The sequence below is a fragment of the Vulpes lagopus genome, chromosome 5 (assembly GCF_018345385.1).
Source record: "Vulpes lagopus strain Blue_001 chromosome 5, ASM1834538v1, whole genome shotgun sequence".
NCBI classification, from domain to species: domain Eukaryota; kingdom Metazoa; phylum Chordata; class Mammalia; order Carnivora; family Canidae; genus Vulpes; species Vulpes lagopus.
In genome coordinates, this window is record NC_054828.1 from 39,733,889 (window position 1) to 39,747,771 (window position 13,883).

General features: G+C 39.0%; 1 protein-coding gene across 7 annotated transcripts in view; it reads left to right on the top strand.

Annotated features, from left to right (window-relative positions):
* Positions 1-13,883, top strand: part of EML6 (EMAP like 6) — a 271,691-nt gene that overhangs the window by 110,693 nt on the left and 147,115 nt on the right. For all 7 annotated transcript variants that reach the window (XR_005987687.1, XM_041754174.1, XM_041754169.1 and 4 more), the window contains exons 3-5: positions 2,769-2,928; positions 5,475-5,573; positions 8,176-8,244. Coding sequence is in view for 6 of the 7 variants with exons in the window: in XM_041754174.1 (XP_041610108.1) it covers positions 2,769-2,928; positions 5,475-5,573; positions 8,176-8,244 (328 nt within the window). In the remaining variant the exon portion in view is untranslated. The remainder of the gene's footprint in view (positions 1-2,768; positions 2,929-5,474; positions 5,574-8,175; positions 8,245-13,883) is intronic.

The following is a 13,883-nucleotide window of genomic DNA, read 5'->3' on the forward strand; positions in this document are numbered from 1 at the left end:
CGCTTTAAAGGGCTTACAAGGCCGCCCTGGCCTACCTGACCCATCTCATTTTCTGCTACTCTCTGCAAGACTAACTCTGAGTATTGCCTTTGCACACGGATGCCCTGCGCACCTTTTATACGTGTTCTCTTTTTCTGGTGCTCCGTGTAAAGACCCCCGAGGATATATTTTCCAGCAGGCACTTGTTAGATGGAGACTCAGATCCGGGGCCACCCAGGGGTTCTTACCCCAGGACGCCGCTGCAGGCCGTCAGGACTCCCGAGATCCCGCGGGGATCCGAGATCTTCCTCTGGGGAGGGTGGTGGGGCGGCAGCACCCGGGCCGGTGCCCGCGCCCCGCGCCCCGCGCCCCGCGCCCCCCCTGCACGCTGTGCCGGCCTCCCGGGCGCCCCCTGGCTGCCCCTGCATCTGGACCTGCGCTCAGCCCCGGCGCATCAGAAGCCCGGAGCCCCCCGCCCCTTGTTTGCCTTCCTGGGAAACCCCGCACACTGCCCCCCCGCCCCCCGCGCAGGTGCACGGCCTCCCCGCCCCTGTCCGCAGGGAGCATTCGCGCACCGAGGGGGCTCGGGTGAAGAGGCCCGCGGACCCTCGCAGGGTGGGCCCCTGGCTGCCGCCGGCGGGACCCCTGAGGATGTGCAGTGACTTGGACCTTCGCGGTGGTCGGATTGGGCCCCCTGGGGGCCGCCGCCTAAGGCCTTGGCTGTCCGAGTCCTCCCTCCCCCCTGAAGGTCGTAGGCTTGCGGCTGGGGTACGTGCCTTGACTCCCCGGCTCTGGCCTCGGGCGGTACCGTCCCTGCGTAGCCTTTGGGCCAGAACCTGGCCCCCACGCCCGGCCTGGCCACCGGGAGGAAGTACCCCACATGGTGCCTGAGGGCGGGGGGAAGGGGCACGAGGCATCACGGAGGGTTGGCGTGTGCTTGACAGGTGATGCGAAGCCAGACTTCTTGCAGAGGGGTCTCCTGGAGGTGTTACTCATCTGTGAGCCCCCCCCCCCACCTTAGGTCACGCTGCTTCGGGCAAGAGGTGTTGCAGCAGCACCTGGGGCCTGATCGGGGTCCTTGGGCCGCCAGCCCCTCCTCTCCCTGCCCCTGCATCTGGCCCCACACCTTCTCTCCTACAGCAACGTTGCGCACCGTGCGGGCTCCACCTGCACCCCCTTTGTTTAAAAAAGAAGAAAACAAAACCGTCCGGCGTGGGGAGCAGTACCCAGGACGAGGGGGGCCAGGAGGAGGTGGGCAGTGGGGGCGTAAGGAACACCTGGGAAGACAGCGAGCGGCCCTGCGGCACCAGGTGCAAGGGCCTGGGGGGGGGGGGGCGGTGCTCAGGAAAGGGGATGTACTCTTAGGTCCTGCGCTGAAGACCACACTGGGTTTGGTGGGAGGCCAGGAAGGGAGCTCAGTGGGGCGAGGACGAGCTCGCCAGGACAGCCTAGGGAGCCTGGTTGCTGCAGAATCTGGGGGAAGCACACCTGGAGACCCGAGAGAGGCAGGAAGTCACCTGTGCTTGAAAGACGCCTTGTGTCCACACACAGATGCACGTGTTGGTTGTATCTAGATGCCAGATAGACAAATGATCATGAAACTTGCTTCGGGTGTTCTGAGCCTGGTGCTGTGCTGAATGCTCTGTATTTTACCTACTTTTACGTTGGAACTCCATTATTATAGACGAGACACCTGAGGCAAAGAGATGAAGGTCCCCCCAAAAAGCCAGAAGGGACTTGGGACAGCAGTGTGCAGATCCAGATCTGATTATACAGCATATGTCTGTATGAAAATCATGCTGGGACTTTGCGACGTCCTAAGCTCGAGCTAAAACAAAACACGGGAAAAAAAAAAAAAAAAGTAAAATGCCGAAGTTTGAAAAAAAAAATTTGTCTAAATAGATGTTGAAATTGAAAAGGAAAAAAACTTGTGTAAACAGTCATCTGCTAGTTTTTCAGATAGGTGATGTGCCTTTTAAAAAATTCTCAACACCTATTTTTAGAAAGGTACAACTTCTTTACACAATGATTTAAAAACAGAGTAATTGCTCATCTAGGAATGATAATGATGACATTTCTCCCTCTTGACTGCTATACACTCTGAAATTCTAGTTGGTATTTGACAAAGTTTTATTTTGATTGGACTACAGAGGAAAAAATGTTACACAAACCACAAGCATAGTAATTTGTGGTTCTTTTGGTGTTACAGTGATTTATGTAAAATAGAAATTTTCATTTAAAATACATAATCTATGGCAACCGACACAGAAACAGCACTTGACTCTGAGACCCCTCCGTGTTTTGAAATCCTAATGAGGATGGCATCCAGAGCTTGTGCAAGCAGGTTTAATTAATTCTGAGAAGTGCAGTTTTTCCTAGCAACAGCATCTTTTTTTTCAAATTAAAGTCAAAAGCTAACTTGAAAAAGCTGAGTAATATCTTCAAAGTAAGTAAATATCCTGACATAAAGCAATTATAGAACTATCTAGGTTTTCTAATCATAGAATTATTATCATAATAGTGTCTAATTTTAAGGTAACCAAATAGGTAAGATCAAAAGAAATTAGTGTTAAACTGTGCTAAGCTTCTCTTTGCCATTCAACACTTCCATTAGAGAAGTCAGGTAATTTATCACTTTGAGGACAGTACAGACGCTTTCTCTTGAGAGTGTCTTGTTAGATGATTGAAATGAGAAAGAAATGTGGATAAAAGAAAATCAATGCTTTTCTTAACTTTGTTCAGGAGGATATGAAAAAGAGGCCTTTTTTTTTTTTTTTTTTCTTTTTCAGCCTTGCCTTACACCCAGATAAAACTCTCGTTGCAACTGGCCAAGTTGGGAAGGAGCCATATATATGTATATGGGATTCCTATAATGTCCAGACTGTGTCTATTCTTAAAGATGTCCATACACATGGAGTCGCCTGCCTGGCTTTCGACTCAGATGGACAGGTGTGTGTCTTTTTCCATTTCCGTTTTCTTTAATGACTTCTCACAAGTCACCCAGAATTACAGTGCACATAGCGTATAGGCTCAGAAGGCCCACTGACCCTTGCTGCTTCCCCTTGTCCACCTCCTAGAATCCTCTCCTGTCAGAACCTTTCCAGCTGTCTCGTTGATACCCAGCTCTGGGTAGGTTCCAGTTTTGTTTCCCCTAGTCTCACCATCAGATGAAAAGCCTCCAGAAGGAAGTCATGAACTTGAGTTGATTGGACCTATTGTGACTCAGCAATTCCACTCTATCTTCCATTTTAGTTTCCTAAATTTGAAATCAGTGTTGGACCTAACCTTTTTCATAGACTTCAAGCCCTGAGCATCTCCTTTGCTTTTAGAGGATAGCATCCTTTTAGAGGATAACACCTCCTAATAATTCACTGAGAAGATTCTCTTTAACTCTTTACCTCAAGGTCTCTTCTAACTGCTGCTTCTCCCTATCCACTCCTGCAATTCAAGCAGCCACTGAGTTATGTGTGTTTGAGTATCTTTACAGTCCCTCTGAGTGCATTTTCACCTTCCAGTTCTCTGCCACCATCCTTTAGGTTCCAAATCCATGCCCTGCCTGACAGTTTGAATAACCTCTAACTTGGCTTCACACTGTTTCATGCTAACACATTTCACCAACTGAAAAAAGTGTGAGAGTATTATTTTAAAAAAACACCAAAAGTCCCATTTGTTCAGATTGGCAGTGGTTGACTTCCTGACTAAATTCAATGAATGTTAGCATGCAGACACAAGTACAAATGTGAATGTAGGCTTAGATGTGTACTCATAAGCACATTCTCTGATTTTGTTTTTGTAACAAACAACAGAATTTGTTCTGAAGCATTACAAGAAAAATGTAATGCAGCAGAAGGAAATCCAGCTTTAACATTGACTTCTTTGTTATTTTGTGTTAAAATCTTAGCTGTTCTCTTTTAGATTCCATTTGGAAGGGTGAGGGTTAGGGTGGACTGCATGGTACTCAACTGTCAGCTGAGAAAAATAACCTATTTGCTTGCCATGATGGATTTCCCAGCTTGTTGGTGCCTATTGCTTCGGGTCTGCCTTATTCCCTGGACAGAGTTCACTGGAATCGAGTGATATTTAGAAAATGACAAATGGCCCATCACCTCTCAAACAACAAAAGGCAATAGAAATGCTTTTTAGGTAGCTCTGGGGCCTGTCACTACAAATGGACGAAATAGATTACTTTTGGCTTTTTTTCAATCAAGAAATGTGGGTTTTACCTTAGTGCCCATGATTAAAAAAAGAAAAAAAAAAAGAATAAGCTAAATGAAATTCACACACTTCAAATTTTTCTTATATGGATAAAAATGCAACCACATATTATAATTTCCATTGCTGGAATGCTCTATTAAAACTTACAGCAGAGAAAAAAACCCTGCAAAGACACCCTTTCTTAAGGGCACATTTTTAAAACTTCCAACCAAGTATTTTTTTTATACTAAATGTTACTGATGTAACAGTTACAGTAAACCATCTTTACTGAAGAAAATGGAATAATCCCTGCAGAACGACACGTTTGCATTTAGCTAGATGTGACTGTGTCATTCTATATATATGCATACACACTCAACATACTGAGTGAAATACATAAGCTCAGATACTCTTATTACTTGGGTGCCACTGTGTTTTCAAAACCCTTTGACTTACATTATTTCACCAGTGCACACAATAATCCTACAAGGCAGACATAACAAGTATTTGGCATTCGTTTTACAAACAAGAAAACGTAATGTTAATTTTCCAAGTTCATATGTCTGGCTCCTCACAAGTCAAAAGAGAGGCCAGATCTACTTACACCCAGTCCAGGCCTCTCTGTCCATTACACAGTGCTGTTTCCTTAAGCAAGGCGTCTTGCTAGAAGCTCTTAATACATGTTTTGATGATCTCTATTTTGTACATACTTAGATGTGTTAAATTTTCTTTTCCCTTGAGAACAAGTTCTGCTATAAGCCCAAAGAATTTATGCCAGGAGATGAAGTACTAGATTACTTTTACCAGCATGTCCCCTGAAATGTTTGTGGAACTATGAAAATTAAGAATGAACATAATGTTCATTGATGGGTTTTCTTCCCTATGTGTTTGTCAAACCCTTTAATTTTGGCAGTTTGACAAGGCTTTTTTAGACCATAGAATCCTAGACTGTTTTAAATCTCACATTAAGATTTTAAATTTAAAAATTTAAACAATTTGAGAAAAAAAATTGAACCTTGCCTTCAGGTTTTGTTCCTCTGATGTTCACCAGTTAAATCAGAGGCTTTGAGACAAATGAGTTACAACTTCTAGGTTTTTGAAGTTTCAGTATATGCTAATAGAAGTCATCTCTGATATCTTTAGTTGTGGACTCTAGCTGGATTTTGAGAAATAATATTTTTTCCTATGTTCAGTTTCTGGCCCTGGGTGGGGTAGTCAGTGACCATTTGTTGAAAGAAGTCATGGATAATAAGAAATGTGCCCATCTGTTTCAGCTATTAAATTGTTGTTCTTATTCTTAGCGTTTGGCCTCTGTGGGATTGGATGCCAAAAACACAGTCTGCATTTGGGACTGGAGGAAGGGAAAACTTCTGGCCTCCGCCACTGGCCACTCTGACCGGGTAAGAGGAGCTTGTTGGATGGATCCATGCAGTTTCCATAAATGTGAGGGAATTATGCAGTAGCTTAAAAACAGTTGTACTGTTTTTAAAAGTAAATTTTCCATGATAAGATTTTTTCCTACATGTTCAACCTAAAAACTGACTTTAAAAAAATCACTTCATGATCAATAATTATGTCAGCATGATCTCTTCTGCTGATCGGTTGCTTTCTTTAAATTTTTACTACTTTTCATAGGCAATACAAGTTTTTGATACTGGCATTTAGCATCTTCATAGAATCAAAATAGGGTTGAATTTGAAATTGTATGTAAAGTTTAGATATATTCATTTGGAAATGGAAGTAGTTAGAAAATATTCACAAAATGTGTTTACAAGAGTATACATTTTAACTTTAAATGAATATAATGACAGTTCATTAAAACTGTGGCCTGCTTATCATAATGGAGTCCATGTGATCAGAAATAATTCCATATAGTCACAGCAGGCAAGATAGGTTATGAAGCAGATCATAAACATATTTCTCCATGCATTATCTTGCATAATTTAAATAATTTGACCGCTTTATTAATTTTCTAATTTCAAAAAAAGTGAATTTGCCTGACTATCTTACACTGATTGCTAGCTTTATATTTCCCCTCAGTGTAAGTGTTCATGCAGAACGAGGCCTGAATTAGATATTCACAGTCTCTTTCTTTATGGGAATTCTAAAAATTTTTTTCATCTACCGATGGAGAATCATGATTTTAAGGTGACTCTATAGTTGTTGCTACACATTTGGGCAAATTGTACTCAAGTATTAAGTTCTCAGGAAGTCCAGGAATGACCAGCAGTGGAACTTTGGTGTTGGAAGAGGCCCAGCACCCTCCTGGTCCCAATGGTTTCTACCCCTGGCCACAAGTAAGAATTCCCTATGGAGACTTTTCAGTGTAGTGATCCTTAATTAAGCTCTACTTGCAGGTTATTAACTTATTGGTAGTTAATTGGTATTAACTTCGTACTTAATGAACAGGTTGAAAATATTTGTGGTGCTCACATTTTGGATATGTTTCTGCTTATGATAATCCCATCATATCTTATAAAGTAAGTTGGATTAGACTATATCAATATGTGAATTTCTTACTGTTTTGCTCATGTATTTTACACCTTCCACTTAGAAGTAAATTGTGAAAAGTATAATGCTACTCTAGTGCAAACTCTATCATTTTGAGAGCCTAGAATGTTTTAATGAAATGCTGTTCTTTTAGAACACTGTTCTCCAAGACCCCATAATTTGTATCACACAGTTTTGTTCTTTATTACTGGTGCCAATATGAATTATTACTGGCTCCTTATGGGCAAATGATTATCTTCAAGATTATTTTAGTGGCTAAAATACTTAATCTGTAGCACTCATTTGTGTAATGAGTGCTTTATAGCCTATAAAATGATTGTAATACATTATCTTAATTGATCTCAGAACTGAGGGGTTATTTTATAGATGCTAAAACTAGCCTGAGATTGCATAGCTAAAATAGGCTCCGAGTCTCATTGGAACTTGGTACTTGGACCAAGTGCTCTTCAGTGCTCTTTCTGTCGTCTATAATTGTTCCTGTTTACCTAACTGAAGGTTATAGGTCCTCCTTTTCTCTCTGATGATTGGTCCATATTTCTCCTTCCTATGTGATGAGAAATTAGCAGCCTAAGCTCTTTCTCTGATTTAGACTCCAGCCTTGACAATTATTCCTTCTCTCTATTAGAGCTTCACAGAATGTGGTCCTTGGACTGACTGTATAAGAATCTCTTGGGGTCTGTTTAAGAATGCAGTTGCTTGGACCCAATTTCATACCCACTAAATTAAAATCTTTCAGCTGGGCTGGTGAAATATGCACTTTGAACAATTGCCACGGATGATCTGACCCTCAAGGTTGACCGGTTCTTCTCTTCCTCGTTCCCAAAATGGAAAACTGCCTGCAAACTGTCTGGTAGCTTTTCTTAAAGAATGATAAATAGTTTTAGTGGATATGTTTTCAGTTCCTTGGAAAACTGAAAATATAATAGTATTTTGAGTCAGATTAAAATGCTAAGCTAAAGGACTATTGCAGGTGGGCTAAGTTAGGTGCCAAATAAATGCCTCTGCCTTATGTTTATGAATATTAACTTCTATGATTATGAGAAAGTATCAGCCACATTGAATTGCAGTTGACTATTAAAATTTTCCTGCTTAAACAATTCATAATTCTTTTTATTTTTATTGCAAAGCTATCTCAAAGGCATTTTGTTATCATTATGGAGAGGTATAGAAAATTTAATAAAAAATTATTCTAAATCATTACAATTTGTTTACCCTGGGTGGACCAAGTTAAAATATGACACCAGCTTGTTTCAATGATGGTGGTTAATTATTATTTCTTTATTCAGGCCTAAGGTAAGTAGATATGATGCAACAAAATGTGTGTTAGCAACTCCTTATCCATTGCCAAGCCAAATGCCCCCATTGTTCAGTCTACGTAGGTAACATTGTGTTCTAAGTGTTAGGATAGAGTCTTGGCAGTTGAACTGATACCTGAAAGAAGGCAAAAATGCCTAAATGACCAACATAGCAATTTTTAATTGTTTTAAACAGATTTTTGATATTTCCTGGGATCCATATCAGCCAAACAGAGTGGTTAGCTGTGGAGTAAAACATATAAAGGTAAAGTAGTTTTTTAAAAAACATTTTTTGATACCTTGAATGAGAAGAATTTAACGTGCTTATGTACATAATTTGATGTTGAGAAGTGGCTCAGTTTTATTTGTGTATCTTAAATTTGGAGCTGTTTTACCTGTTTCTTTAATCTTGAAGCAAGCTGACATCAGCTGATGGGGCTCTTTCAGAACTACTATGAAAGGACCATCAAGTGGAGTCCCAGCAGGCAGCTGAAAAGAAAACTTTGTTAATTAAATGCTAAACTAAATACTCATAGTACTTCTAGGATTGCAAGTTTTAAAACAGTTCTGATTTTAATACTGTGAATTAAACTCTTATATTTTGATGAATGTTTTACACATACTGCATACCAAAACTTGGTTGTGTTGATACATTCTTTTAGAAGGAAGGTGCCATGTTGGGTTGGATATAGAAATAAAGGGATCCATAATACAAACCTACCTAGGTCATTGGTTTTTAAATGCCTCTGTCTTCCCCTAGACTACACAGACTGAATTATCACAGGTGGCCCAGGATCTACCTTTGGCTATTTGCTTCATTCCATTTTGTTAAACAGGTAGCAAAGTCAACATCATTAACTTTCTTTGCTCCAATATAGCAAAAATTTCTGCTGGGCCCTGGTATATACCCCAGGATCTTCTCTCTACAGGTTTGTAGCTAATTGAGGTTAAAGTTCATAATTGAAAGAGTGTAAGGATTACTTGCTTGACTCCAGCAAGTGGAGATCTCTGCAGGTGTATAAAAATATTGAGTTTTTGTCTGAATGGAGTGGGTATCTATATTATTCCCCCAACCAAATCCTCCTGTTTCCCAGTTCTTTTGTCCTTCTTCGAGTCTAGCTTTCTATGATCCTCCCCACTGTTCCTACTTCATGGTTAGAAAAGAATAGATGATGAGATGCTCAGAAATAAATATAATGAGGTATGCAAGACTTAGCTAAAGAATATTACAAATCTTTACAGAGGAATATAAAGGGAGACATGAGCAAGTGGAGAGATAACCTTGGTTCTGGACATGATGTCTAAAAATTACAAGCAATATCATTTCAATTATATTCAGTACAAGGTCAAATAAAATCTCCAGAAGTTTTGTTATTGTCATATGACTTTTCTTTTTAAAGATTTTATTTATTCATGAGAGAGAGAGAGAGAGAGAGAGAGAGAGAGGCAGAGACACAGGCAGAGGGAAAAGCAGGCTCCATACAGGGAGCCTGACATGGGACTCAATCCCGGGTCCCCAGGATCAGGCCGTGGGCGGAAGGTGGCGCTAAACTGCTGAGCCACCCGGGCTACCCATGACAATTCTTTTTCAATTATTCTAAGTTAGTCTGGAAAGATAAAAAAATGAGAATAACCAAGAACTTGGATTAAAAAAAAAAAAGGATAGTGAAGAGGAAACTATATTACTATTTACTAAAGCATATTATGAAATTAAAATAATTAAAATATATCAGACTGGGATAAGGATAAATAACAAAACAAGACTGAGAAACAGACTTTAAAAGATATAAAAATTTAGAATATAATAATAGTATCTACACCAGTGGGCCCTAGGACAGTTTGTTATCTATTTTGGGGAAAAAGTTATATATATAATTATTTCATACCCTACACTAGAATAAATTCTTTATGAATCAAAGAGTTAAATGTTTAAAAACCTATGAAATAACAAGAAGAATATCTAAGTAAATGTTTAACTGCTCCTAAGTGTGTGAAAGGCCTTTCTGAATGTAAAAGCAAAGTAAGAAACCATAAAGAATAACCATCATAGATTCAATTATATAAACACTAAAACATTCTGTCTACCTGACCCTCACCCCGAATAAACAAAGGAGGCAAACCAAAAAACGAGCAAAGTGTAAGCCACAAGCATGTTAGATAGAATTTTGGTTTGTCCTTGAAATGTCAAGACCTCTGGCAAACCTGTAAAATGGACAAAGGACATGTGTAATTGACAAAAATAGAAACATTGTCATCTAATAGATATATGAAAGTCTAAATCTCATAAATCAGGAGTAGAAATTTTAAAATAACAATGTTTTTATTTTTAATCCATTAAAATGTACTTTTGCCAAAATTTAGTGAATGGACATTCTAAAACCTTGCTGGTGGACAGGTAAATGAGTACCAGAAATGAGTGTTTCTGGTCTTTCATTTCAGAAATTTGGTAATATCTATCAATAGCTTTAGAAATGTTAATATTCTTTGAGCCAGTAACTTCTTTTCAGTGTTAGTATGTGTGGTGCCAAAGAGAGCACAGCAAATAATTGCATATCTTGGAATTTATCTCAAGGAAATTGTTTGGAGTATGAACCTAGGATGGGTTCATTGTTGAATAACTTACCAATAGCAAATAAAACTAGACAAAAGAAGACATGAAGCCACCTGACCTCAGGTGGTTAAATAAAATATGGTATATCCATAGGAAGAAATGCCGTGCAATCATTACAAGTTATGATTTAGATGATTATTTGATGTTATTAGGAAATATGCAAGATTCATTTACAGTCTACTGGTTGGGATAAATTTGTTGCTTTGATCATTTTTCTTTTTACTTTAGAAGTAAAGTATATTTTCATGTAGGAAATAAATTGAAAAGAGATCCCAAAATGTTACACAGTTAACCCTGGGTAGTGAGTTGATGATTAATTTTTTTCTTTATTTTAAAAATTATCTTACAATAACATGTATTTCCAAAATAAGAAAAAAGTAATGAAAAAAAAAAAACAGAAGACAAAAAGATAAGCCTATAGGTTCTATTATTCAAAGGTATCAAGTGTCCTACCAATACCTTAGGATTTCATTAACATTTTGTTATCCTTGTGCAGAAACCTGAGAATGTGTTTGCTCAAATACAGGAACTTTTTGCTTAAGTAGCAGTTGGAGGGTCCTACATTGGCTTATATGGGCCACCTGAAAGACTCGTTAAATTTGATAAACATTAATTGCATTCCTACCATGTGAAAGACTAAAAACTTGACCCTACTCTCAATTTGCTTGATGTATAGCAATTAAAACATTAAAACAGAACATTCTGAGAGAGAGGCAAACCCAAAATTCTCTAGCGATAAAGGGGAGATCCCAACTGGTTAGAGGAATTTTAGGTGTTCCAAGAAGGGAATGGTATTGTTTCTGAGCCTTGTTGGGAAGATGAGTGTTTGGTAGGGAGAGCTGCCTTCCAGGCAGCAGAACCAGAAGAGGGGAGGCATTGCCCTTTAATCAGGAGTTATAATGGGTAGGCATTGGTCACCCATAGAATCATGGGACTAGGGAGCAGAAAGGTCCTTAGCCCATCATATGTTCAAAGATTATCAACGTTTTCATCACTAAAGATCCTCTTTCCTAACTTTCCTAGGAAACCAGTATTTCAAAGAATTTTAGCCAGAAAATAACTAACTGATAAATAACTCCCTTTACATAAAGTTTTTATTAATCAAAGGTGTATGTATCTGCAAACATTTATTAATCAAAGGTGTATGTATCTGCAATCTAACAAATGGCAAAGGCACTGAACTGTTCTTTTACCAACAATTGAACAGTTTGTGAGATCATGATAAGCCTCATTTCCATTACGCTTTCATGGCTCTCTAGAAGTCTGGGGTTCTGACCCCAGAGCCATCATCCAACCCACATATCCTACAGTGAGAAAGTCAAGACATAGGAGGTTATTTGACTTTGAATCCTCATTGTTATCTCCTACTTGACTCTGGGAAAGTTATTTAATCTCCTGGATGCTGAATTTCTCTCAAACAAAACGAAACAAAACAAAAAACCAGAGGGTTGTGGATCACTACCTTCTGAATTTATAAAGAATTACATTAAACAGTGTATGGAGCCAGTGAGGGCACAATAATGTTCATTTTTTCCTCTTCTCCTGGAATCACAAAAATGATGGCAGAGAAGATTTAAACTCAGTCTCTAGCTCTCTGTATAGAACTTGTCCCACTTGGAAATTATTTCTTCAATGATCTATCTTGGCCTGACTTTACTCCCAAAAACAGATTATTAAAAATAATAGATTAGCTGCTTAATTCATGAATTATTCTCCAGCTTCTTCTCTATTTATTTCCATTCTTGGTAAACTCTTTTAATCCGTTAATTCTAAAAACAGAGATACACAAAACCCTGGAACTTCGTTTAAAAACACCAAGAGTGGAACGCCCGGGTGGCTCAGTAGCTGAGTGCCTCCCTTCAGCCCAGGGAGTGATCCTGGAGACCCGGAATCGAGTCCCACATTGGGCTCCCTGCATGGAGACTGCTTCTCTCTCTGCCTGTGTCTCTGCCTCTCTCTCTCTCTCTCTCTCTCTCTCTCTCTGTGTGTGTCTCTCATGAATAAATAAAATCTTAAAAAAACAAAACAAAACAGTAAGAGCTGTTTATCCCATTAAATTTGTTATGTTTTAGCAGACATTTTTTTCTAAGCAAAACTGAATATTTTTACCTCAAATGCAATAGTCTGCAAATGCCCATCTAGCCATCTTTATCAATTTTGTTTAGAAAGAACCCACAACAAGTTTTAGCAGGCTTTAGCAAATACTTTCACTATATGTATTTTCTAGAACCAATTTGAAGATCCCCACCTTTCCCCCCAATCCTACCTAACAGCAAATGAATGATTCCAGTGACAAGTTGAATGCAAAAATCTTTGATGCACTCCAAGAAAATATTTTTTACGAGAAATTTTTGCAGCTAGGGTGAAAACCTTTCTGGTTTTGCAAATTCTCAGTGTTTGGCAGATAGGTAAATTTCAATTATCTGAAATGAATGCTTGAAAACAGTAGCAGAAGGGACATTGGAGTTTACCTAGAGCCAGATGAACTCCAAGGTACTTGCCAGTTCTAACAAATTTAGCATTACAATCTGGGGATGGAGACTGGGGAAGATAAACAATGTCTGTTCATTTGATGTGGATTTACTGATGTGTTGCTACCTTAAATTGTCACTGTTTTTCAAATAGGAAATCCTTCTCAAGAAATAATTCAGAAATTTGCCGTTTCTACAAAAAGTTGCTTATCCTGGCATTACATCTATATATGCCTTTTTAGAGAGTCATTTGATTATTTGGGATGTTTCATGTTGGCACCGTTCTATCCTACTGGGTGATTAATCAGAACAACCTTTGTGTCTGAGGATAATGGTCTATGTTTTGTGTTGTCTGTTAGGAATATTTCTATAACTCGGCGTTGTATGTTAATGATGAGTCACTGAATGTTACTTCAGAAACCAATATTGCACTGTATGTTAACTACCTAAAATTTAAATTAAAATTGTTAAAATTTCAGTAACTCAGATCAGAGGTGCACATTCTAAGTTAAATAATAACTACGAAATAACTACTCTTCTTTAGGGATAATGATTACAAAATTATTACTCTCCTTTTAATCTTCCCATAGCGGAGACATGGTGAAAAAAGTAAATGTCTACCTTCTTTGGTTTTTGGCATGTTTCTACTTCTAGTAAGTGTTTATACCTGGTAGTTTGTTCAGGTTCAAGGGTAATACTTAAATAGGAGATGTTTTCTGAAAGCGTATACTTAATTATCTTGTCCCCAGATCTTTTGTTCCTTCCATGTGTACTTTCCATAAAGGTAATAAATACCCAAAGAAACAAATCACTAGAGTTGAC